Source organism: Nyctereutes procyonoides, unplaced genomic scaffold, assembly GCF_905146905.1.
Source record: "Nyctereutes procyonoides isolate TBG_1078 unplaced genomic scaffold, NYPRO_anot_genome, whole genome shotgun sequence".
Lineage (NCBI taxonomy): Eukaryota > Metazoa > Chordata > Mammalia > Carnivora > Canidae > Nyctereutes > Nyctereutes procyonoides.
The window spans coordinates 17,828,810-17,855,640 of NW_026575040.1; the positions used below are offsets into that span (position 1 = coordinate 17,828,810).

The 26,831-nt window shown below is 48.6% G+C and overlaps 1 protein-coding gene across 2 annotated transcripts in view; it reads right to left on the reverse strand.

Moving 5' to 3' along the window:
- Positions 1–6,687: 6,687 nt before the first annotated feature.
- CGNL1 (cingulin like 1) overlaps positions 6,688–26,831 on the reverse strand; it is a 162,134-nt gene continuing 141,990 nt past the window's right edge. For both annotated transcript variants that reach the window (XM_055319667.1, XM_055319665.1), the window contains exons 14-19: positions 24,465–24,554; positions 13,163–13,246; positions 12,383–12,507; positions 11,369–11,477; positions 10,890–11,053; positions 6,688–9,800 (exon numbers count right to left, since the gene is read on the reverse strand). In XM_055319667.1, the coding sequence (XP_055175642.1) occupies positions 9,668–9,800; positions 10,890–11,053; positions 11,369–11,477; positions 12,383–12,507; positions 13,163–13,246; positions 24,465–24,554 (705 nt within the window). In that variant the 3' untranslated portion in view covers positions 6,688–9,667. The remainder of the gene's footprint in view (positions 9,801–10,889; positions 11,054–11,368; positions 11,478–12,382; positions 12,508–13,162; positions 13,247–24,464; positions 24,555–26,831) is intronic.

A 26,831-nucleotide genomic window follows, 5' to 3' on the forward strand; every position in this document is an offset into this window, starting at 1 on the left:
TTCACTATTATTTATATTCCCCAAATGAATGAGACCATATAATGTTTGTCCTTCTCCGATTGACTTACTTCACTCAGCATAATACCCTCCAGTTCCATCCACGTTGAAGCAAATGGTGGGTATTTGTCGTTTCTAATGGCTCAGTAATATTCCATTGTATACATAAACCACATCTTTATCCATTCATCTTTCGATGGACACCGAGGCTCCTTCCACAGTTGGCTATTGTGGACACTGCTACTATACACACTGGGATGCAGGTGTCCCGGCGTTTCACTGCATCTGTATTTTTGGGGTAAATCCCCAACAGTGCAATTGCTGGGTCATAGGGCAGGTCTATTTTTAACTCTTTGAGGAACCTCCACACAGTTTTCCAGAGTGGCTGCACCAGTTCCCATTCCCACCAGCAGTGCAGGAGGGTTCCCTTTTCTCCGCATCCTCCCCAACATTTGTTGTTTCCTGCCTTGTTAATTTCCCCATTCTCACTGGTGTGAGGTGGTATCTCATTGTGGTTTTGATTTGTATTTCCCTGATCATGGCCTCTCCTTCTAGAGGAGCCAGGAGCCCAATGATGCTTGTTACCTTCTTCTTTTTTTTTTTTTTTTTTAAGATTTTATTTATTTATTCATGAGAGACAGAGGGGGGGGGGTGCAGAGACACAGGCAGAGGGAGAAGCAGGCTCCATGCAGGGAGCCCGACGTGGGACTCGATAACAGTCTCCAGGATCACACCCTGGGCCGAAGGCGGTGCTAAACCGCTGAGCCACCGGGGCTGCCCTGCTTGTTACCTTCTACAGATCCAGTTTCCCTTGCCTAGCTCTGCAGGGAGCCCTGTGCCTATCTCCAAAGAGCCCTGAATTCGTGACCACTGATAGGCTGAGAAGTTTGGGGAGTCACCGGCACCTGATGACAGACCAGACAGCCCTAACCCCAGATATGGAACTCAGTAAAACAAGGAGCAGAGACCACAGGCTTATTAGTCCCAACCTTTCAAAGGCCAAAGGGCATTTAACTGGACACCTGGTTTAGCTTAATCTCCAAGCCCTTTCCTGGAAAACAAGCTGGTTCTGAAAGGACCAGAGGGCCCAGAGGTTGGCCAGGCTGGTAGCCTGCAGCTGGCAGGGTGGGGCATGCAGAAAGGAGTGGGCAGGCCTAATGCTCCAAGTGCAAACTTGCAGTCCAGAGGTAGGGGTGCTGTGACCTCAGATGCCCCCACCCAGACTTTGTGCCTAAAACGGCCTCAGCTAGGGAAGTCTAGGGATGCCAGTGGTGACTGTTTGGGAGTGGAAGCAAGGGAGAATGGCCAAGGTACAGTGAAACTCTGGTTTGTAAGAGCAGCAGACCAAGGACTTTCTCCCAGCTGCACTATTTACTAGCTGGTGACTCTGGACAAATTATCTTTCTTTCTTCACATGTTCCTTAACAGGTGAAAAGGGTAGCACTACCCACCTCACAAGGCATGCATTAAATCAGATAAAGTGCAAAGATTTCTGGCCCATGGATGCCTGCCCAATTGCAGCCTTCCACCCTGCTAAGGGATTTTAGATGTTCACAAAGAATCATTCCTATACATTAAAAAAAAAAAATCATTCACCACAATCAAGTGGGACTTATTCCTGGGACACAAGAGTGGTTCAACAGTCACAAATCAATCAACATGATACATCACATCAACAAGAGAAACAATAGGGGATCCCTGGGTGGCTCAGTAGTTTGGCACCTGCTTTTGGCCCAGGGCATGATCCTGGGGTCCCGGGGTCAAGTCCCATGTCGGGCTCCCTGCATGAAGCCTGCTTCTCTCTGTGCCTGCTTCTCACTCTGCCTGTGTCTTATGCCTCTCTCTCTCTCTCTGTCTCTCTCTCTTTCTCTGTGTGTCTCTCATGAATAAATAAATAAAATCTTAAAGAAAAAAGAGAAACAATAAAAGCCATATGATCATTTCAAAAGAGAGCAGAAAAAAACATTTGACAGTGTACACCATCTATTCATAATAAAGACCCTCAACAGAGTATGTTTAGAGGGAGGGAACACAACTCAACATAGGGGCCATATATGAAAAACCCAGAGCTAACATCATACTCAATGGTGAAAAACTGAGAGCTTACCCGCTAAGGTCAGGAACGAGACAAGGATGCCCACTCTTACCACTTTTATTCAATATAGTATTAGAAGTCCTAGCCACAGCAATCAGAAAAGAAAAAAAAAAAAGACATAAGAGGCACCCAAATTGGTGAGGAAAAAGTAAAACTTTCACTATTTGCAGATGATATTCTATATAGAGAAAACCCTAAAGGTTCCACTAAAATACTACAAGAACTGATAAATGAATTCACTAAAGTCACAGGATACAAAATCAATATACAGAAATCTGTTGCATTTCTATGCACTAATAATGAAATAGAAAAGAAACTACAAATACAGTCCCATTTACAATTGGACCAAAAATAATAAAATAATAAAAATAAACCTTTTTTTTTAAAGGTTGACAATTTTATCTTATTTTGAAGATTTTATTTATTTGAGAAACGGATAGAGAGAGGCAAAGACACAGGCAGAGGGAGAAGCAGGCTCCATGCAGGGAGCCCAATGTGGGACTTGATCCCGGGTCTCTAGGATCATGCCCTGGGCCAAAGGCAGCGCTAAACCACTGAGCCACCCGGGCTGCCCAATAAAAATAAACTTAACCAAGAAGGTAAAAAAGACTTATACTCTAGAAACTATAAAATATTGATGAAAGAAATTGAAGACAAGACAAATGGAAAGATATCCCATGCTCATGGATTGGAAGAACAAATATTGTTAAAATGTCCATACTACCCAAAGCAATCTACAAGATTTAATGCAATCCCAATCAAAATACCAACAGTGGGATGCCTGGGTATCTCAGTCAGTTGAGTGTCCAACTCTTGATTTCAGCTCAAGTCTTGATCTTGGGGTCATGAGTTTGAGCCCCATGTTGGGCTCCATGCTGGGCATAGAGCCTACTTAAAACAACAACAACAACAACAACAAACCCACCAACAGTATTTTTCATGGAACTAGAGCAAAGAATCCTAAAATTTGTGCAGAACCACAAAAGAATCTGAATAGCCAAAGCAACCTTGAAAAACAAAATGGGAGGTTTCACAATTCCAGAATTCAAGTTATATTACAAAGCTGTAGTAATCAAAACAGTATGGTACTTGTACAAAAATAGACACACAGGTCAACAGAACAGAGAGCCCAGAAATAAATCCATGATTATATGGTCAATTAATCTTTGACAAAGGAGGCAAGAATATGCAATGGGAAAAAAGGCAGTCTCTTCAAAAAATGGTGTTGGGAAAACCGGACACCAACATGCAAAAGAATGAAACTGGACTTCTTTCTTTCACCATACACAAAAATAAACTCAAAATGGATTAAGACCTAAATGTGAGGTTTGAAACCATAAAAATCCTAGAAGAGATCACAGACAGTAATTTCACTGACATCAGGCCTAGCAACATTTTTCTAGATATGTCCCCTGAGGCAAGAGAAACAAAAGCAAAAACTATTGGGACTACATAAAAATAAAAAACTTCTGCACAGCTACAGACACAATCAACAAAACTAAAAGACAATCTACTGAATGGGAGAAGATATTTGTAAATGACCTGATAAAAGGTTAGAATTCAAAATATATAAAGAACTAACACAACCCAACACCAAAAAACCCCCAAAATAATCCAATTAAAAATGGGCAGAAGACATGAACAGACATTTCTCCAGAGAAGACATCCAGATGGCCAACAGACACATGAAAAGATATTCAACATTACTCATCATCAGGGAAATGCAAATCAGAACCACAATGAGCTATCAAGCTCACAGCTGTCAGAATAACTAAAATAGCAAACACAATAGCAAGTGGCACCAGAGACAGCTGGGTTAGATGAGCAGCTAAAAAATCTGTGACTCACCTTGTCCATGAGGTCTGTGGCTTCAAAGGCTAATTTAACTTCCACCTGCCTCGGGCTGCAGTGCTCAGAGTCTGGGGCAGGCAACAGGTGGTTGAGCTGCATAGAAACTCACAACTGAGGGGGATCTGAAAGAGGAAAGACCAAGAGGCTGGAAGGAATCAATAGAAAGCCCTAATACAGGATCAAAAGAAAGCCCTCTGTCCTCCAGGGTGGTGAGTGTGGGTGAGGGGTAGCAGAGCTCCTGGGGGCAGAGTGTGAGCTCCAGAACGAGATCCAGACTCCAGTCCTGGCACCTCCACCTCCAACTACATGCCCTTGGGAAGTCGGGAACTATAGATGGGAAAAAGACAAATTTGGTATGTCATAAATACATGAAGGACTTAATACTTAAATCTAATTTCCACTTAGTTCAAAAATCACCATTTTGATAATTACACTGTAAGGTCCTAAAGGTGCCAGACTGTGGCTTAAACCTTGTACCTGCTGCTGCGCCTGGCCCGGGGTGGCAGGTTCTGCTCCCGGGTGGCAGGGGAGGGGGGGCTCCCCACTCCAGATGTGACCTACGGCAAAACACCCAGCTTTTCCAAGCCTCAGACTCCTTTCTTATAAAATTGTTTAATTCTGTTTACCCAGAAAACCTCTGGAATCATGCTCCCCATCCCTAAGGAGTCATCGACAATCTGTTGTGAGACCAAGTGGGATTCCACACGGTGGGAAACTGGCCCAATAGGTATTACTGTTGAATGTCTTTTGGAACTGCACTGGCACGTTTTTTCCAGCCTTGATACACCTGCTATGGGGCACACACTCCAATCTCGCTTTGCTGACAGAGACAGGCGTGAATGCGGGCGATGATTTTAAGCGCCTGGTATTCGACAGGTCTGAGAGCACGGTCAAGGCAGGCTGATCCTCCTGCAAAGCCTGGCACTGCTGCCTGGGGGGCTGTTGGGCCCCTGACAGGAACTGGCCATCAGGTTATTTCCCCCTGGCATGTGAAAATTCAGAAGAGAAAACTTTCTGGTTAATGACTATCTACCAGCAAAGACAGCAGCACTGCTGCTGGCAACAAATTCAATGAAGGAATGCCAAGAATGCAGACAAGGGTGCCACAGGCCTGGGAGAACTTTTCCCTTTGGCTCTGGGCTCCCCTTGGGTCTCCTATCCTCACCAGGAGGGTGCTGGTGGGGGGCGGGCAGGGGACCAAGGAAAGGGGTCTACATATGGTTTTTCTTTTAAAGATTTTATATTTATTCATAGAGACCCACAGAGAGAGAGAGAGAGAGAGAGAGAGAGAGAGAGAGAGAGAGAGAGGCAGAGACACAGGCAGAAGGAGAAGCAGGCACCATGCAGGGAGCCTGACATGGGACTCGATCCAGGGTCTCCCGGATCACGCCCTGGGCTGCAGGCAGCACTAAACCGCTGAGCCACCCGGGGCTGCCCTACATATGGTTTCAAAAGCAGACAATACCAAAAAGGGCACCTTTTACTACAAATGATAAAATTACACCTCAATAAACCTCACCTTAGAGAAGAATGAAAACAGCATTTATGGAAAGCCTTTGAGGATTTACTAAAATTAGAAAAATCTCCTTTATACCTGAGATGCTCTGTTTAGTCTAAGAGTCAAGGGCGGCAGGATAGCTGAATAGACGGGATGTTCGCATGGCCGCAGGCATCGAGGGGGTAGTGGGCAGAGCTCTGGACAGGAAGCAGCAGCCACTTGCAGCGGCCCAAGGGGTTTAGTGAAGATCCGTACTGGAGGGAAGGCAGTGTCGTGGGAACCTGCTGGGGCTGCTGAGGACACACAGGAACAAGGCAGGAAGCCAGGACCACCTTCAGGACCAGAGGCATGAGGGGGAAGTATGGTCACCCAAGTCCTGTGGGAGCTGGAGTCATGAGGGACCCTTCTCCCCGCCCACTCCACACCCCCACCATAGGAGCCACAGCCAAAAATGGTGCACCAAGCAGGGAATGGTTACAGAAGTATCCATCCCCCACTTGCTCCTACGGGCTGACCCTACAGAGCGGCCACAGGGCATGGAGGGGCCCTGGGGCCTGCAAGGATCGAGGACAGGGTAGAGAATGTATCTGAGGATGAAGGAAGAGCAGTGTAGGTCCCTTTCATGGTGAAGTACCCCTTTCTTGTAAAGTGGGGACCCTGGTACTTGCTGTCAGCCTGCCGTCAGTCAAGAGAGATCACATATAAGGACACCTGGGTGGCTCAGTGGTTGAGCATCTGCCTTCGGCTCAGGGCGTGATCCTGGGCTCCTGGGTTGAGTCCTGCATCGGGCTCCTCGCAGGGAGCCTGCTTCTCCCTCTGCCTGTGTCTCTGCCTCTCTCTGAGTCTCTCATGGATAAATAAATAAAATCTTTTACAAAGACAGAGAGATCATGTATAAACTCTGATCATAGGAGAACCCACTTTTAGGAACAAGGAATAAACAGGGCGTGTCTGTTTATTCTCAGTTAACTAACGCACTTTCCATTTTGCCTTTTTCTGCAAATGGGCAGATTGGATTTTGTAGAACATTACCATCTGCAGGCGCATGAATTCTCTCAGTGTGTACTGACTGACCCACTCCCGCTCTTCTAATTTCAGAAACCGGTTCTGGGAGTGAAATGCCAGCAAATTCCACTTCCTCAAGCAGCTTCCCGCCACCATTCACCTTGGCTGTTTCTTGGTGGGCATAGAGCCAAGCTCTGGAGAAAACAAGGAGAAGGAGTCAAAATAATGGGAGAGTCAAGAGTCCTGTCGGGTGACACCATTTATTGAAAGGCAACCTTGCTTCATCCAGTTCATGTACATGGAGGTAGCTGCACACAAACGTCTCTTCCCCATGACAAATTAAAGCAATCAAACATACCCGAAAGCCGAAGCACAACAGAATAAGCCTCTTGCCTTTGTCAAATGACACTCCGAAGCAGGGGGGAAAATTATAAAGATATACGATGATTGTCTCCTCAGCATTGCATTTGGCCACATATTTGTTTATTAAATAAATTTTTTTTCTTTTTAAGCTAGCTAAATATTCTTGAGTAGGGTTAGTTCTTAAAGCAATGAACAAAAATATGAGTATATAATAAAATCAAAGAATGATAGCATGTCAGAGCTGGAAAGGAAGGACCTTGCACCCTGGTCCTCATTTATTCCAGGCAATCTTGGGCTCTGGGAGCACACGCCCCATCAAAGTCACCCCCTGTCAAAGTCACAGGGCAAGAAGAGTGAGGACTTAAAACATCTCTCAAGTCCCAGTCCGATGTTCTTCCCACCCCGCTACACTGCATGCCTCAGTGCCAGCACCATTCCCCGGCAGGATGATGCATTTAACGTTTACAACGGCCCGTCTTTTACTGTAAGGATGCAACCCTTTTGAACAGTGACTTGTGTTCTCTTTCCATTGGCATTTTTGCTTCTTGTAGTCAAGCCTCATAGCTACCACAAGGAACTGGCTGGAAACAGTGGCAGTGACTTTCTCACAAATCCAAGATAGACACTCACCCCCCCCCCCCCGCCCAAGTTCTTGCATCTTCCGATCTTCTCATCTCCCACCTGTAGTTATGAGTGGGCTGAGGCATTTTTAGGCAGAGTTCTTGGCAAATATCTAATGATAGTGGAACCAGCAGGGACAAGACTCTACTGAGAGTCCAAGACCCCCTGGGAATTCCAGTGAGTCAGGCTTGTTGTGTCCCCAGGAGGACAGAGGGGCTCCAGGGCTGGGTATCGAGGGGCTCAGCCTCTGCATCCATTTGTATGACTATTGTCATTGCCCCCTTTCCCTGAACCACACTCGGGGAGGGGATCTGGGTCTCTTACGGAATATCCCAGTGCCAAGGACTGCGTCTGACACATGGTGGATGCCTAATAACTGTTTGATAAATGAATGAACAGCGAAAGGGAGGAATCTCTCCACACCTCAAATGAGTAAGTAGAGGCAAGAACCACTCCAAGGCAGCAGAGGTGGAAGAGGGCTTGGCTCTCGTGGCTCCAGGAGCCTCATCTGTTGGGGAGGGAGGATGGTGACACCTGCCCATAAACCAGGCTGATCACTCTGAATCCTGTTCGGTGGGCTTTGTGACCTGGGGTAGGCAGGGCACTGAAACTCCTTGCTCCTCATGGTAACTGCCACAGAGCTCTCTGGTCCAGGGGCTTCTCCTCTTAGGACACTTGGGGACACTGCCGACACAACTGAATACTATCACCTCGCCCCCCGTATACACACACACACACACACACACATCCTACACGGTTCTCTCCCTGGCTGTGACCCAACTAAGCTGCCTGCTTTACACCCTGACCCTGACCTGTGGGGGCCCAGTGTGGCTGGACTCGGCCTCTGGACATACCTGGGAATAGTCAGAGAGGGAGGGGACACCAGGAAGGCCAGGAGGAAGGACCGGGATACTGCAGGACTGCAAGTTCTCAATTCCATGCTCCCTGTAATGCTGTCCCAGCAACATGATCTCATCCCAGACCTCACCCGACCCCAGTTATTTTGTGCCTGGTGCTGGCCGATGTCCCTCTGTCCCAGGAGGCTGGGAGGAGCCTTCCAGTCTGCACAGACACACCTCCTGTCTTTCATTTTCCCCCCTCGCTTTCCTGACATAAACTTGAACTCCAGCTCAATCTGCACCTTGTCTACACATCCCCCAGCTTTCAAGAACTTCCCTTTCTTCCCTCCCCACCCCCCAAACCCTGCTTACTTCCTCTCTTCCCTCTCCCTGTGACCTCCTGGACACTGCCCACCCCTTCTTCACACGTACGTCCAGGAGTCTTGACCCAAGCCCTTCCACTCCTCACCCAGCAACCACCAGGCAGAGGAGGTTACTTGGAGGCCTGATGTGGATGGAGAGGAAGGAAAGGACCCATAAGAAATGACAGGAGGACCTCAACCCTCCAGAAACCACATCATTTGTCAAAAACTTTACTTAAAAGTCTCCCTACCCCACAACTGTGGGAAAGAAATTGCAGTTGGTGACTGAGAACTGGTCTCAGCATGGTCCAGAAATTTTAACAAAATTCTAAATAAAATAAGTAACCGAGGGATAGTGGCCCCCATGGGGCCACAGACACATGCGACCTTCTGACTTTCTCTCCCTTCATAAGCTGTTCAAGACCACTTGCGTTTCTCTCCTGAGGCTCAACTGTTCCTTGTCCCAACAATTCCTTTTCTCCATCTCTGATGTCGAAAGCAGTCTGCATTTTACTCTCTCTCATCTCTGTGTCTTAATACTTAAAATCTAGTAGCTACACGTTTTAAAAAATAGTAAGACAGATGTGTGTGTGTAGTTTACAAACAAGCCGCCCTACGAAGCTTCCGTAACATTCCACGATGAAGCAGCAGCAGCCCAGGAGAATCTGGATTAAAATATGTACAGTCTATATACCATCTCCTCCCCTGCACAAGGGCTATTAAATAACAACTAGCATTTTGGACCCTTTCCCTTGGCAAGGGGAGGTAGGAGGGGGCAGGTGCACCCCTGCAAAGGGTGCCGGCGGACAGCTGTGCAGAACTGGGGCTTCCTCCTGCCAAATTATATTCTCCGAACCCCATGGTGAGTGGTGGCTCCTATGTGATGTGGAGGAAGGAATCGGCCTCTGCAAAGAAGAGGTGCACAGGGCTCCGGGGCTCCGGGTCTCTGGTCTCCGCTCCGCACAGACGCCACCTCTCCCGCTCCCCGCTGCGGGGCCCTGTGACATGTGACGGGCCACCGCCGCAGCCCCGGGACTCAGATCTGGCTGGTGGCAGTGCTGTCCTTGGGGAAGATGTAGCTCAGCGGCGCCTCGTGGAGGCTCCCCCCGTCCGTACTGAGGTCATCATCATCCGTGTCGTCCAGCACTTTGCTCGGCAGCTTCTTGAGTCTGCTGAGACAACAGGGGGCATGTGTCCGGGTCCTGGGCTGCAGCTTGTCTCTCAGGGGATGGAGGGAGGGTCTGGGGCTCCCCTCTCCCCACCCCGCTGGCTGGGACAGAAGCACGCGAACCGGTCAGTCTGCACCTGATGGTTCCGTGAGCAACAGGGAACAAACTTGCCCATGGCAGCTGGTGAGAGGAGGACTGGACAGGGCTGGGACAAGCTCAGTAGTACCAGATGCTTCCTTTGACCTCGAGCTATACTACGTCTCATCAGAGTGCCGTTATTGATTGAGTCTTAATTGATAAGTTTGGTATCTTGTTGACCATGGGTTGTCTGCATTCACTTTTTACAATATGGCATTATTTATCTTGATTACTGAGATTTTTGGTGCCCCCTTACATGGTGCACCCCAATGCCAGGCCCGGGGCCAGGTTTTTGATAGACAGGTCCTATTTACAGAATTCTCAACAGGGCTGGGGTCCCTGTCCATTTACAAGAGAACCACCCATGCTGCCAGCATTGTCAGCCTCTGAGAAAGGCTCAGCTCTAAGGATGAACATGAAAACCAAACCTCGCCCTGCACCCCAGGAACCCTAGGGCAGGGAAAGTGACCCCCTAACTCCAGGCCCCTTATAATCAAGACAGAGAAACTTTAGAAGCAGTTCTCTCCTGAGACCAGGTCCAAGACAGTCTAGTCTTTAGGAGGGTATGAACCCAAACCTTATTGTATTTCTCCTTAAAAGCAGGAGTCCTAAGGGCTGGTCTAGGAGCTGCCCCCTCCAGAGTGGTATGAGCTAGGCCTCCTGCTCTGAGCTTGTTTCCCCTTATGGACAAGAGGGATGAAATCTGCCTGCCTGACATCAGAGGGCAGGGGCGGGGGGGGGGGGACACATGTGCGATCCTACTGAACATGTGTAGGGTGACTGAAGTGGATGTGGCCACTCTCATCTCTAGGACAGGGTAACCCTAAAAGGCAACAACAAGGAACCACTGCTGATGCTCAGACACCAGCAATGAGAATGTCCTGACAGTGTCAAGCTCTCCTCAAATGTCAGGGGGATCATGGTCCTTGTGGGGCTACCACACTCGCCCACCTTAGGTCCTTCTTCATGGAATTGAGTTGTCCCTGCAGCTGCTCATTCACATCCATCTGCTCCTCCAGTTCCCTCTGCAGCTTCTTTTTAGAACTTTCTAGTCTGTCGATCTCCTCCTCGGCCTCCTCTACTTGTCGTTTCATTGCTTTCAAGCGCAAGCTCAGCTGCATTGGGAGAGAAGGCAGGTTAAGTGCTGGCTGGTGGCCCAGCCCAGCTGGGATGGAAAAGAGTCCAGCACAGAGAGGTCAGCGGCCCAGCCACCATCTCCCCAGGCACCAAGAGGTGGCAAAGGGAGCAACCAGTCTCAGCTCTGGGGCTGAGGGCTGCTGAGCCCCCCACTAAAGTAGGCTAGAAAGGCCCCATTTTTCTATGATGTACCTTGGGAGAGGAGAAAATAGGAAGTCTCAGCCTCCACAACTGTATCACCCATTCACCCCGCCCGGGGCATAAAATCTCATCTGAGAAAGAGGGGCCCTCACCTGGTCCTTCTGATCAGTCAGAGACAGGTGCTCATCGTCCACTTGCATCACTAGCTCCTTCACCTTCCGCTCCAGCCGTCGGTTGCTGAGCTGGAGGCTGGCCCGGTCCCTGGAAGGGCAGGGGAACAGAACCGAGGACTGTCTCATCCAGCCCCACAGGAGGCCCAGGCCAGGCTGTGGAGGAAGGGAAGCTCCAGCCAGGTGGCCTGGTCAATTTGAAGCTTAGAGTTGGAGACACGCAGAACCCGGTCCAGGAGGAAGGGCTACTCCCTGGACCAATGAGGAAATGGAGGCTCTACCAAGGGCAGTGACTTGCCCAAGGCTGCAGGGCCGCCTGCCCTTAGTCCTTCCAGGCTTTACTTTGTACAGCAGAGGGTGCTTGGCTGCCAGAGTGTAAGCATTATGGGTCTATTCCAGGCTGCTCCAGCCCAGTCCCAAAGGCCTACTGAAAATGGATACGTGTAATGCTGTCACCCCCTTCTAGAAAGCTGAAGAGCCAGGAGTAATAACGGAGACCAGTCGAGCTCAACCTGGTGCTGGGCCTTGGGCCATGATCTTGGAGATAACTGCAGAGAATCTGCTGAAAAGGACTGTGGCCCTCTGCTTCCAAGTGCCTTCCACCCACTGGGGTGCCCATTTCTGAGACAGCACTGGGCCTCTGCTCCAATACCTCTGGCTCCGGAGTACAGACAACCCCTGCCTGTAATCGAGCTCAAACTTGGGAGCTTATGAGGCAGCCTGGCATGCTGAGGGGAGGAACAGTGAGCACAGTGGGGAAGCTGTGGACTAGGCGTGGAAGTCCTGCGCTAGTCCCACTGACCAATACTCAGCCCTGCGACCTTCCTCAAGTACTTACTGGATGGTCTTGGTTTTCTCATCTATTGTACTTTGTACTTACTCTACCTTCCTCACATGAAGGCTCATGAGGACAGGAAGAGACACAAATGGAAAAGCGCTCTGTAGTGTGACCACCACTGCTCGCCAGGCCTCTGCACCACAGCTGGCCAGGCTCACCTCTCCTCGTTTTCCAGACGGTCCTCCAGCTCGGCGATCCTGGCCTCCATCTGCACCACCAGCCCCTCTTTGCTGGACCTGTAGGAGCCTTCCAGGTGGATAATCCGGCTCTTTAAATCTTTGTTCTAGAATCAGACAGGGATGCTGTGAGGGGTTGTGGATCTGCCATGCTCTCTGTACAGGGTAGAGCCAGCAAGTGGACAGCAACCACGGTAAGCCTGCCATCCGCACAGGATGCTGGGCCCCGGGGGACCTGGGGAAGCCAGGAATGTCTCCAGGAAAGGCCTTGCACTCAGCATCTGGCAGGCTAAGAAAAGAGATTCTAACACGTTCCCTTAAGAGCCCAGGTGAATTCTTTGGCTGTCACAGGACTCCTGGACATCAGGCAAACAGGCGTAGCCTTCTTCTTTTATAAACCTATGGGGAGGTGGGGACGGCAGTAGAAATAGGCTCCTTTGCCAATATCATATATGATATTCAATGAAGAATTTACATGAAAGGCATATAAAAGAATGATTCCAATAAGCTCTGTTGGCAACTCATGGCTCTTTTTCATTGCCTTTATGTCAAAACTTAGCCCTCTTAGGATCCAGAAGACACCACCTGCAATTCCCCTCCTCCCAACTGCTCAACTTCCAAGCAGATTTAATATAATTGGGAAAAACTCTCTGGAAAGGCATTCAGAACACCTCCAGCTCTCAGATGAGTTATGCCCCAGAGCTCTTGGGGTGCCATGCAAAGGCAACCCCGCCAAGGGGTCTAATCCAAAACCAGCCTCACCTGCCTCTCCAAGGAAATCTTGTCACACTCCAAGTCCTGCTTGAGAGCTCTTTCTTGCAGGAGCTCGCTCCTCATCTGTTCCATCTGTACCAAGCAGAACAAAGCCCAGTAGTTAGAAGGGCTGTCCCTACATCCTTCATGCTGAAATGGTCCTTGGGTACCAGATTCCAACCACCAAGCCAGCTCCTCTTCAGCACAGTCTCCTCTTGGAGGCAGGAGCTGCTTCTTAGATACTCTTGGTTTCAACGATCATTGCAAAGACAATGATTCAAACAACAGTAGTGGTCATAGCAAACCCTGCTGTCATTGGCTCAACTGGATACCCTGAAGTCCTAACCCTAAGGTATGACTTTATTTGGAAATAGGGTTTTTCCAGAGGTAACCAAACTCAAGTGAGGTCATTAGGGTGAGCCCTAGTCCAACATGACTAGGGCCTTACAAAAAGGGGGAAATTTGGATGCAGGGACAGACATGCACCCAGAAAAGGCAGCTGCATGAAAAGAGACACAGGGAGAATGTCATGTGAGGATGGAGGACTTTAGGGAGGCATTTATTGTCAGGGAGTGCCAAAGAGCCAGAACACTTCCAGGAGTCTGGAAGAAACAACAGAGAATTCTTCTACCGGTCCAAGGGGAGCATGGCTCTGCTGACACTTTAATTTCAGACATTTGGCCTCCAGAACTGTGAAAAAATACATTTCTATTGTTCTAGGCCACCCCGTTGATGGTACTTTGTTACAGCAGCTCTAGAAAATCAGTATCACCTGCTCAGTACTCTACAAGCACCAACCTATCATCCCCACAACCACCCCAGGAAGTAGGTAATTCTATCTCTGCAGAAGGCACTGGGAGATGCTCATCAACTTGTATGGTGACCAACCATCCCAGCCAGCTCGCCCAGGACTGAGGATGTTCTCAGGATACAGGACTTCCAATGGCTGACACCGACTATCCGAGCAAATCCGGATGAATCCGTGATCCAGCTTGCTGGAGATCTACACAACTAGGAAGAGGGGAGCTAGTGTTCACGTGAGTTCCTGACTGCTACATGACCAAGTTCAAACTTCAGAAAAGGCTTCTACACTTAGCATATCTCAGATGCTGCTAGATTTTCCCTTCGTGTGCCAGAAACAAAAGTCAGCAAGAACACTGGGCGGCTCCAGGTGACCTGGCAAAGGCTAAATGTTACTGAGGATTTCGTCTGTGTTAATAGGAAATGAGCCGAGCTGAGCAGCACCCAGAAAGAAATCCTGTGGTCTGCCTCTGTTCCGATCTCCAGCAGGCTTTCAGCTGCAGTGAACTGGGCCCCAGAGGCCGGTTCCCAGGACTGTCCAGCAGAGGGCAGCCTGAAGAGGCCGTAAGGACAGGGTGACCCAGTAAATAACACCACCCTACCTTCATAAGGTAGGGGTTCAGCCTGGGTAAGAGGTGCACCCAAGATACTCCCTGGATGCCCGGGGAGCACCTGTAACAGTCTCACCGGCCTGGTCTCCACTTGCATTTTCACCACTTGCACAAGAACCTGAATAAACGAAAAGCCCAGCCCTGTCCCACCTTCTGCCAGAAGAGCAGGACCTGGGGTGGGGTGGGGGTGGGGGGCTGTTAGCTGGGGGTAGCCCTCCCCCCCTTCTGCCAGAAGAGCAGGACCTGGGGGGGGGTCCAGAATAATAAGAGGAATACTGCCCACCTGGGTGGGGCTCCCATCTCCCACTAACCCTGCACCTGTGTGAGTACTGAATGACAGCAGTGAGGTATGGGTGGCCCAAGAGTGGGTGACAGGGAGTGCTGAGGAATAAGGCTGGGACTCTGCCCACAGGTGAGGAAGAACCTGTGTGGTCGAAACCAAAAACATATTTTTGCATCTCTGAGCGCAGGCTTCTATGTCAGGGGGATTCAGAATTCGACAGCAGGGGACACTGATGCCTGGGGAGGTTATGCAGGTCACCGGAGAGAGCAGGACTAGAATCCAGACCAAGCCTACCAACATCCCACTACTCCATCTGCCCTGGCTCCCTGGACCAACCTGATGCGAAGGCTTCAAACAGATTTTGGGTTCAAATACAGTGGTCACGTAAAACACCAAGACCTGGGAAGAAGGCAATCTCCTCGGGACGCTCTTGTACGCAGCAGGGAAAAAATGCCAGTGATGCTAAGGGTCAGCGGCAGAGCACGGAGAATTCTCCCCGAGGCCAGCTCCCACCTGCCTGGGCCCAGAGCCCTCGAGAACCACCTGCAGAGGCCTTGGAATATTCCTGCAACTGCCGTCCGGGCACAAAGTGCACGGCTAACGAATGCAGGCTCACAGCCCCACCGCGCACAGGGCGTCGGCGTGGCTGGGCCGCGGGACTGCCACGTGCCTCCTGCAGGAGAGGTGGCCTTCACGCCGGGGCGGAGGCCGGCACGTGACTGAGGACACGGTCAAACTGTCACCGAGATGGGAAGTAACTACACAGACGAGCAGCGGAGGCCCGGCTTCTCCTCGGGCCCTGAGTTCACTTCTGCGTGACCTCAGTCACCTCACCTCTGGGGGGGCAGGCTCTTTTCTAAAACAAGGCACTGGAATGAGACAGCCTGCAAAGGCCCCTCGAGGTGGCCCGTCATGCAGTGAAAGCCCCTTCTGGTGTCTCCTCCACCCTTGGGTGGCCGTGTGGCTCCCATCCTCAGGCCAGAGCAGCTGCCCCATCGCCCCAGACGCCGAAGGGTATCCCCGGAAAGGACCTGCACGCTCTTGCGTGGTGGGGAACACCTGGTGTGGGAATGCTGGGATCCTTTGTCCCTTCCTTCACACTACATTATCAGGCCAGGGCGCTGACAAAGTCAACAAGGAACCTGCCCTCTTTGTAGCCTCATGGGGGGACAAATAAGCCCTATACCTTTGGCACACAGCAGTGTCAGAGCAGAGGCTTAGGGGGCCAGGGAGAGGGCCCCTCAGCTGTGACCCACCTGAAAGGCCAGGGGGAGGCAGGGTAGAGAAAGGGGCAGGAGAGGGAACACAGCCTCCCAGACCAGTGTCAGAGGTGAGGAAGAGGACAGGGTACCAGAGGAACGGAAGAGAATGGACTAGACATACCCAGGGGCCGGGGACAGGCAGGGTGAGAGAGACAGGGACAGGGAGCAGTCACACCGGGCCTGTGATAACACGGTCACAAGAGCAAACACCTGGGTTGCACTTACTAAGGGAAGGTTTGAGTCTCTGAGCATTTACAGTGCTGTCTTGTTCAGTCCTCACCCCCTGGAGGAGGTGGGCCCTGTAACGGCCCCCGGTACCCTCAGAGCCCAGAAGAGGCTGCAGACACAGGTGCGGAGGCTGGGTGCCACCAGCTGCAGCCGTGGGCCTGATGCGCTCCCCAAGGAGGACCATATGAAGGATGAGGCAGCCCCAGAGCTGGGCCCTGGGGAGCACCCTCCTCCCATTAGGGGAGGCTGGGATGAAACCAGAATGCTGCCCTGTCCCCAAAGCCAAGGGGGGGCGAGGACTGAGGAAGTAGGGGAGAAGGAAGTCTGGGGAGAACCCAGAGTTGGACAAGAAGTCCGCTCCGGAGGGCTCGGTGGAGAGGGGAACCCAACTGCGGAAACTGGGAAGGCGCCGGGCGCAAGGAGGTGGGTGACGAGATGACAGCTACGACTGAAGGGCTGGGGACATGAAGGCCCCAAAGATAGTTCCAGTAGAGGGGCCCCACACCTACTAGCAGGTGAGGGTGAGAATCACAGAGAAGGATAAAGTCACAAACGCTGGAGAGTTGCAAGAAAGGAGCTGGACAGGGAGACTGCCCGAGTATGGGGAGCAACAGGATGCAGGTCTGGTACTGGGGGCAGCATGGAGTAAGAGAGAACTTTCGCTGAGCCTCTGAGAGAGAGCATAATGCAGGACTCAGGGGAGGCTCCTGGAACAGGCATGGGAGGGACGGAGGGGTGCGAGCAAAGGGAAATTATTTCCCAAAAAGTGAGGGATAAGGAAAACCATGGGCTTGTAGAGAGAGAAAGAAATTTAGAAATTTTATTGCTATGAGGCATTAGGCTGCAAAATACCAAAAGAAAATAAAAGGCCGGAAGAGCAGAGGCACGGATGTAGTTGTCACTTATATATAGCACCTGCTTTTAGGGGGTCAGAGGGTGGCTTCTGCAGCTGTGCTCCAGGCCTCAGGACCGAGGAGGAAAAGGCCAAGATCAAAAGCCCCCGGTGACACGCACCGGGCGACTGTGAGTGCGCTGGGCATGTCTGGGCCCATCAATCCTCCTGCCACTCTCTGAGGCAGGTGTTATCACCCCGTTGGCCAGGTGGGAGGTTCAGGAAGGAAGCAGCCTTGGGATTCTAATTCAGGCTTTCTGGCTGAAAATCATTCATTCTTTTTCTCTGTTTTCGGCAAACGTGGAAGACCCAGGTCTCTCAATGAAGGGCAAATCGCGCTAGGAGAGAGCGTCCTGGTGAGGACTTGCACAGTGGAGTGAGGCCCACCAGCACCAGGGAGGGATTCAAGGGCCAGCAGGGGGCCCAGTGGTGCTGGGCTCAGACTGGGGGTTAGGAAAATCCCTAGGACTTAAAGAAGCGGCCAGTGACCTAATTCTTGCTCCCTCAGTGCCACTGACTGGAAAATCTGGGTCCTGCCAGGAATCAGGCCTCACGGTGCAGAGGCAATCTCGGGGGGGGGGGGGGCAGCAGCCCAGAGATCTCCTCAGGTTCAAGACCACCCTGGAGAGCCCCAGGCAAATGGTGATGCTCTAAAAAAAAAAAACACACACACACAAAAAAAAAAAACAAACAAAACACAAAAAACAGAGACTCCTAGGTGACTCAGCATTTAAGTGGCTGCCTTGGCTCAGAGCCTGATCCTGGGGTCCTGGGATCGAGTCCTGCCATCCAGCTCCCTGTGAGGAGCCTGCTTCTCCCTCTGCCTGTGTCTCTGCCTGTGTCTCTCATGAATAAATAAAATTGTTTTCATTTTTACTTTTTTTAAGATTTTATTTATTTATTTATTTATTTGAGACACACACACACACAGAGAGGGGGGGGGGGGCAGGGCAGCCCAGGTGGCTCAGCGGTTTAGCGGCTGCCTTCAGCCCAGGGTGTGATCCTGGAGACCCGGGATCGAGTCCCAAGTCGGGCTCCCTGCATGGAGCCTGCTTCTCCCTCTACCTGTGTCTCTGCCTCTCTCTCTTTCTTTGTTTCTCTCATGAATAAATAAACAAAATCTTTAAAACACACACACACAAAACAAAACCCCCCAAGAAACCTACATCCCCTCAAAAGATGGCTATTAAAATGGAAGTGGAAAATAAATCAGAGTAAAGAACAGGAAGGAACAACTGTACAATCACAAAACAACAGTTACTGTGACCAGGCCATCCATTTTTCTTGAGTCTTTTGTAAACCAGGCCTTTTAGCAAGCTTGATAGGCTTCCTTCAATTCTTCAGAAAGGACAGCCTGACAGAAAATTCCAAAATAAATCCACTACATGGAGCTTTATGCAAGGAATACCATGTGAAGTGACAGACAATGCTCCCAAGGCTGGGTTGCACCGTAAACCAGAAGTATTTTAGCTCTGCTCAATACAGTGATCCTTAGGACCAGCCCAATGACTTGAGAAAATTCTAAACCAAATCCTTCTTACCCTGAGCCCTCATTGGCAAGAAGAGAAGAAAGAAGAGAGAGGAGCCCTCGGGCTTGGCCAGCTTCCTCCTTTGGACCAGAGAAATAAATCTGAGGCTGGGAAAACATTTCTTTATGTAAGCTTACTGCTTTACATTCTGTTTACCCTTCAACTATACTAAATAGACCGAACAAAAACTTTCCAGTCAAATTAAAAACAGAACAGGAGCTGAAGGCAACAGTTTATCACAGCTGGATTGAAGGAATGCTAAACCCCAAGCATTCTGATTGGAAATAACAGTATCAGATTCCAGTGGGTTTTATGTCAGAGGCACCCAATGACCTGAGCCAGCTCTCAGGATTAGAAGCAGCTGCCTTCCGGGTTAATGAGAAGCCAGAGATATTTATGAGCACTAATAACAATATTTCACCCCATCACCTGTGTTTACCACTGGGCTGTGGAGGGCCTTGTGACCTACACTCCTAGCTAGTATTAAAAATACCAGGAAGATCCTTCAGTATAAGAGACAAACATCACTCTTAACCAACTACACACACTGGGTTTTGAGCCGCCCATATAGTCGGAGGCAGTTCTGAGACTGGGATCATTTCAAATAAAAGAAACCCCATTTTGATCTTTCAGTCACTGACTCCAAAGGAGCCCTGTTTCTGGTACCATGTCCTGCTGGATGCATCACCTGATGCAGACTGAGGAGCAGGTGTGAGCCAACAGCTTGGGAGCAGTTCCAAAATTGAATGCAGAGGTCCGCAACTTTATCCACTGAAATTTATTCTGTAGTTGCCATAGCAACAAGGAAGACTTAGCCCCTGGAACGGCCACAAAGCCACCCAAAGCTCTGGAGTTGGTATTTTTCCTCTTGTGTGCCAGCTGCCTACATGAGATGAATAGTCTTTCCAGTGGGCTGGGTTATCTAGGCCTCCATGGCCAAGAAAACGTCTCTCCATTTAGGCCCAGCCCTACTGTTAACTGTACTCAACCATCAGCAACCACAAGCAGTGCCCAGTGAGGTAGAGCATCAGCCTGGATGACACATTTACAACACACCAATGCTGGGCCTCTCTTCCACTATATAAATCCTGGACTCACTGGACAGCCAGGAGACCATAAATTATCCATTTTAAGAGATACCAAGGCCTTATTTTTAACTTGGGAATGGAGGCCCCAAATGTATTTGAGGGGGCCCTTTACTAGTCTTAAGTCTGATGCTGGAATGATGGGAACAGGTGGGAGGCAGGAGGCTCTGGAGTCAAATCCTGGCTCCCCTTCCGATCTTTGGGATCCTAGGTGGTCACTTGCTCACAAGGCCTGAAAACAATGCCAGGAAGCATGCACAGCAGGGGCACGGCATGTAGGGAATCCTCAGTAAAGATAGCAATTGTAAATGGATACATGGTTTTGGAGGAAGGAGAGCAAAAGTGATTTTTCTGGACTTAAACAGACCAAGGCCCATAAAATATCCACTATTTAAATCAAGTTTCCTTCAGCTTACAAGGCAGGAACCATCCTGCATCAGGTGAAACCACACTTGGCATGAGAAAACAAATACTCCTCACCTCTGTGTTACAGAGTAAGACATCATTCTATCAGGTGTAAATTCATCCCTTCTTCATGTTAGCCAGATTTGGAAACAAAATTCAAACACCCAAAAATATTTGAAAAAAAAATTCTATTAGGATTTCCTGAACCCATCAGTCTGAAAAATTACATCCTGAGCATGTTGGAAAAGAACGACTAGGTACTCACAAATACTGTGCCCAGCATTTACTGAAAGACAAATGTATGTACAAGAAGGGGGAAAAAAACATACAAAGGATAGAATGTTTGATCTCATAACTGCCTTTCCTATTCTGTTCCTGGGAACAGCCCAGTTGACCCTCCTCGTCTCCCCTTCTGCTGTCCTTACCCCCAATCCCACCATATTAATCTTCTAGAATACTGTGTATGCTTCACTGCCTGCTCCACAACCTTCAATGGCTCCCCACTGCCTTCAGGATAGGGTCCATTCAATACCCTCAACCTGCCTCTCCAAACTTATCTATTATTCCCTTAAGGAAACCAGAAACCTGATCAAGTCACAGTAGTCCATTCATTGCTCCTCTAAATATCCTACTTCCCAATCCTTATTCACTTCATCCATTCTATCTAGGATTCCCCTCCCACTCCTTGGTTCATCTAAACCTTACCCTTTCTTTAAAAACTAGCTCCAGGTCCACCTTCCTCTAAGAACCCCCACCATCACTCTTTCCCTCGTGAGCTGCCTGAATCCTGCACTTGGCATTTAGTATCTGTTTTTTCTTAGTTATCCATTTTGAGGGACATCCTCCATCTCTTCAAACAGCACTCAAGGACAGGGACCATTTTTTATTTCTGCAGCCTTACCACAATGCTGTTCATCCACACAGTAGCAATCCATCACACTTAGGAGTACCAGTAGAGAGAACACTCTCTGGGGGGTCAGGAGATATAAGGCCAGCTCTGCAACTGACCACTTATGTGTGCTGGCCAGATTGGGGGGTGGGTTGGGCCTCAGATATCTTGTGCACTGCACGAAAAGTCTGGAGAGAGGCACTTGGAAGTCCTTGCCAGATCAAAGATTCTGTGAAAGGGGTTGGCTATTTGCTAATATTGCTGGAACCCCGCCCCCCAAGAGCTTTTTTTTTTTTTTTTTTTTTTTTTTAAGATTTTATGTGTTTATTTGAGAGAGAAAGAGAACATGAGAGAATACCAGCAGGGGGAGTGGCAGGCAGAGGGGGAGGGATAAGCAGGCTCCCCACTGAGCAGAGAGCCCAAGGACGAAGTGGGGCTGGATCCTAGGACCCTGTGATTATGACAGAGCTGAAAGCAGCTGCTTTCAGGCACCCAGGAAAACCTTTCTTTCCTAGCTTTTCCACCTAAGCCCTGCCACTAAAACTAGGGGGGAAAAACGAGAGATGTTTGGCAAAAGCAAAATTCAGAAGGGGAGCTTATAAGGATGCAGAGTTTAAGTAAGAGCTGTGACCTCTTTGTTTTCAGTTTAAAGAGAGCAAGGTCCAAAAAGCGTAACTCCCCACGCCTTTCCTTTTCAGTGCCTGGAAGCAGTTTGCTGAGCATCCAGGGCTGATGGTAGAAATCAGTTGGAGATACCAGACAGCCACCATTTCCTGTTCTTTAGGAGATGGAGGTATCACCAGTGAGTGTTGGGGGGGGGGGCAGAAGAGAAGGGGTGTAAGCTTTGGAAGTTTCCCCTTTCTCTGAGTCTGGCAGGAAGGCAGTAGGCACATGGCCCTATAAGTTAACCTAAGTGGATTAAAATTAGGGCCCACCTGGGTATACCCAGGGCCCTTCCTTGGAACTTTTACTTTAAGAGGCAAAAAAATAAGTCTCAGATTGACATCAGCATTGAGTAAGAATCAAATGCTGTCCTGTGAGACTAGTTTGGTCAGTTAGTTCTCTACGCCACCCTTCCTCACAAACCCAGATGCAGCAAAGGCCAGAAGAGAGGCCTTACCTCGGGAGTTTTGTTTTGCTTGTTTTGGCAATTCCTACATCAGGTGAACAGGATGCTCCTCTCCTCCACTTTGACAGACACCAGGTTTTACCTCCCTATGCCCTTCAACCTCAGGGAGGGCAGGGAGAAGAAAAGAAACAGAAGGGGAAAACAGAACGGACAGGGCTCACAGGCTAGAGGCTGAGGAACCCTCCCGTCAGGCACGCAGCTCAGACATCAGGAAGGATGCGGAATTAGAGGGACTCAAGACGCTTGGTTGGACACAGCCTTGTCAGAGCAGCTCAGTGCTGGAATTAGGAGAAAAGCCTCACTTTCACAGACTTTAGAGACTGTGCTCAGAGAGGCTGGGACTTTCCAGGAACTCCTGGAGCAGGAGGCAGGCCTGGGCATCGCAAGCCGGTGCTCTTCCCATCAGACCGCCTTCACTCCCTTGACTTCCTCCCTGGGCTTACTTCAAAGTTCTTGACTCAAAGCCTCTTCAACCTTGGCCACACCATGGAGAACAGCTCTCTATACCTCAAGCATTCAGGTGAGAGGAGAAAGAAGGGCCCCAAAGAAATTGGTCTGAGTGATCAGTTTTCTTCATGTTGGGCCATCACTTTCTGTTTCGGTGCGTCTATTTTGTTTTTGGTGTAAAACATGGGGCCTGGGAGTCTGCTTTCCCTGCCCAGTTACTGACAGGATGACAGAATTTCCACCATTCTTTCCTGCGTAAGGCATGAGAGGCTTTAGCACAACAAATCTGTGGCCACTTCTACTATTGTGATGCTTAGCTGATCCTAAAATGCCCCACAGCACTGTGGCGGCTCAGCCAAGCTGGCAGGAACGCATCACCAAGCAGCTCTTATACCAGGGAAAGAACCTAACAAAATGCAGATTTTAGTAAGAATGTACAAGTGCTCAAGCGTCAACGTTGGACAATCCAACACTGTAAGTCAGGCACCATTTCCTGGGCATGAGGTTTTCATGAAAGTCTCCCTACAGCTTCTGCAGCTCCAGCTGGCTCGGCTGCCACCTTGGAGTGGGATGACACTAGCACAGCTTTGGAACATGCAGATGGCAGAAAGGTGGGGCAGGTGCCTAAATAGAAGAGTGACCAGAGGAAAGAGCTTCTTTGGATAAAGAAAATTTTGCCCAAATTAACTTGCATTTCAGATTTTTAATTTTAATCTTTCAAACAGATAATTTCCTCAGTTGTATTCAGCATCATCCAAGGCTTTTAGGTTTTATTTGCATTGTTTAATTAAGAAAGTAGCCAAAGTAAATCAAAAGGTGAGGGGCTTTCTAGATGTCTATGTATGGTTTCTCCAGTACCATTTTCAGAAGGGCAGCATACAACTAAGTTGTCATTGAAAGTACATCCCTTCAGAGGTTTCTACAGGTATCCATTGGTATCATGTAAATGAAAGAGACTCAGATTAGTGAATACAGGTTCTCCTCAAAACTGCCACTGCATCTTCTGCATCCTGTCCCATAGTGTTTCCACATTTGATCTGTCAAATGGTTTGGGCATGACAACCAGTTAAAGGAACCACTGCTTTCTAGCGATAGGACTCCCTATCCCCAGGATATAACCTAGCTACTCTAAACTTTTTTTTTTCTTATTAAAAAATGCAAACAAAATTCAAAAACTTTGGGATTACATGGAGTGTCCTTTGGGAAATTAGTTCTATTATCTACAGTGTGAGGACAGCCAGAAACGTCGCTGGCTGCTTCCCAATGTTGCTGTACAGATCGAAGAGAAGTGGAATTCCTTACCTTTGAAAGTTGCAAAAGCATTCACTTGCAAGGGCTGCTATTGCATTGTGAATGCTTCATAAGTGTCTGTATTGCTATTTAGCTTGTAAAGTTCTTAAAGGAAACGTCTGCATCATATCATTCATTTTCCATGGCACCAGCTACCAAATTTCACACAACTGTTTATTGGACTAATGATTCTTAGAGCCTCTACTCTAAAAGCACTTCACCTATCATGGCTAATAGATTGTTATCCACAACCACTCTGGAAGCTTCCACATTGTGTGCTTTATGTTATATATTATACCTCCCTCTTTATGGCTTACTATGGCGGACACTACTCAATCTTCCATCATGACTATAAGGCAAGAACTTTTTTTCGCTCCTCTAGCTGAATCCTTGGGTTTCACCTCCCACGTCTCCTTATCCATGAAGGACAATCCATTCATTATTCAATTACAGACAGTACCTGTTCCCTGCTCCGAGTGATCCTCTCCGAGAGCAAATCCGAGTTATTTCTTTCTTCTTCCAGTTCCATCTCCAGCTGAGACACCTTGTCCTAATAAAAGAGGAAGACACAAACACAGCCCTCTTGGACTTGCACTGACCCAAGTTGAATGCAAGGACGGCCCTGGGAAAAGCAAACCTCAAAGGCAGATCAAAGCTGAGTATCATGAGAATTTGAATATTATAAGAGACAAGGATGATCTACTTGTCATACTGCCATGCTGTATTGCTCTCATAATGCTCTCAAAATGTAAGATGTAATTGTGCATTTCAGAGATACATGAAAGGAGAAAAAAATATTACCCCGAACCCTAACATAAGCCCTAAGGAAATTTTAGCCTGTTTCCTTCACATCTTTTTTCCCCGCTTATGAATCAAAAAATTCACAAAGATCTACCTAAGCCTAAGGTCTCTAAGTTATCTGTTAAAAGGCAATGCGGGAGCTCACACATCATCCAAGACACACTTCTCTAAAAATTCCAAGCTCTACAATGTTTTCCCTTCCTTCTGCTCAGAGTTTCCAAGAGCCTTGCAGGAATAAAGGTCATGATGTACTACTGCACCTGTCTGCTTTTCATTTTCTTTTTTAAAAATATTTATTCATTTGAGAGAGAGAGAGAGAGAGAGAGAATATGGGCAGAGTATGGGGTTAAGGGAGTAGCAGACTCCCCCATGGAGCAGGGAGCCCAATGTGGGGCTCAATCCCAGAACCCTGGGATCATGATCTGAGCCAAAGGCAGCCGCTTAACCAACTGAGCCACCCAGGTGCCCCACTTGCCTGCTCTTCTAGACCACCTCATACACTTTGCACTGTGCAGTCCCAAATCTGCACCAGAGTAACATGGAGACAGCAGTGACCCTTTCTGCTAAACCAATCCATACAGAAGAATTGTCATTTCTGTCTTCCTTGCTGGCTCATTTAACACCACTGAGTGCTGAGAGAAAGGCATTTCAAAGTAGCTGCATGTATGAAAAAAGAGGCTTCTAACACAAACCACCCTACCTAGAAACGGGGGCTTGTGAGGCTTGCACACGTTTCTCCTGTCACTAGCCAATTTGTCATATGTCTGGATTAACTCAGCACCACACTTACTAAAAAGCAATCAGCATCATGAGTTTTTAAACACGAGTCTGCAGCATCTGTACATAAACACTGTCTCTGCAATTGTCAAAGTGGGCTGACAAGCTATGGATGCCTCTGCAAAGGCCAAAATTCAGACTTTCAGAACTCCTGTGAATGAGTACATGTCTGTGAATGCCTTCCCTGTGAATGTTGGTGAATGAAATCTCCAAGGAGCCCAGAAAGCTCTCTCCCATGAGCTGAGAAGTCCAAAGGCCAACGAGGAACAGAGCACTGGGTTCTGCACCGAACCTCCTGTTTGTTCAGTGGTCCCTGACTCCTCCAGGGCCAGTTCTTCTCTGGTCAGAAATCACAGAGGGTGCTGCGTTTACATAAAACAGCCACCTGAGTTTCTGAGTTTACGGAAAATGCCCATTGTTGAGAGAGCTCTTGAGTCCTGAGAATTAATTTGTTAAGTGCTAGTGAAGGAACGGGCAAGATATTAGTCACAGCAAGATAGTCCTGCCAGCTGCCTCTGAGGGGAGGACACACTCCTCCAGCAAGCTGCTCAGTGGTAGGGCCTTGAGAGCTATTCATTTTGTCATTAATGGAGAAATATCTAAAATAGTCCACATGGGCAAAAGAAACTCAGCTATGTCACTGCTTCTAACCCTTGAGTTGGCAAAAGGAAATGTTCTTTTCAGTGAGAAAGATTCTAGAAGGAGATGACAACCCAATGTTTAGCTAAAATCACCTCCTCACAGGGTGTGGAGGTGATTTCACCTCTCTTCCTGCCTAAAATCTGCAGTATTCAAAACCAACCAGGAGGATTCCGGGGGCCAGGTCAGGGGTCATTACACCAAAGGTTCTCACGCCACTGCCTGACACGACTTTAGCTCACTTTGAACCAGATTGTTTGGGTCCTTGAAAAACCACTTCCTATAACTGGGTTGACCTTAGCTTGCCTTAAAATGACCCCCTCTAATGAGATCAGAACCAGCAATAGCAAAATAAACAGCAATCCTACAAAAGAACAATAAAACCGTAACCAGGTTATTCTAGCGTCTAAAAAGGCCCATCTAATAAAATCTTTAATAGTTGAAACATCACCCTCTAGATGGAAACTGCTAGTAAGTCCCCTGGAGGTTTTAAAAGTTATTTCTATTTATTTGCAAAATTGAATCAGAAATTCCATTGATTTTAAATTCAAACTACCTCTCCCTATCCCTGAGCACAGTTTTTAATCAAAACTTTGACAATTTTAACTTC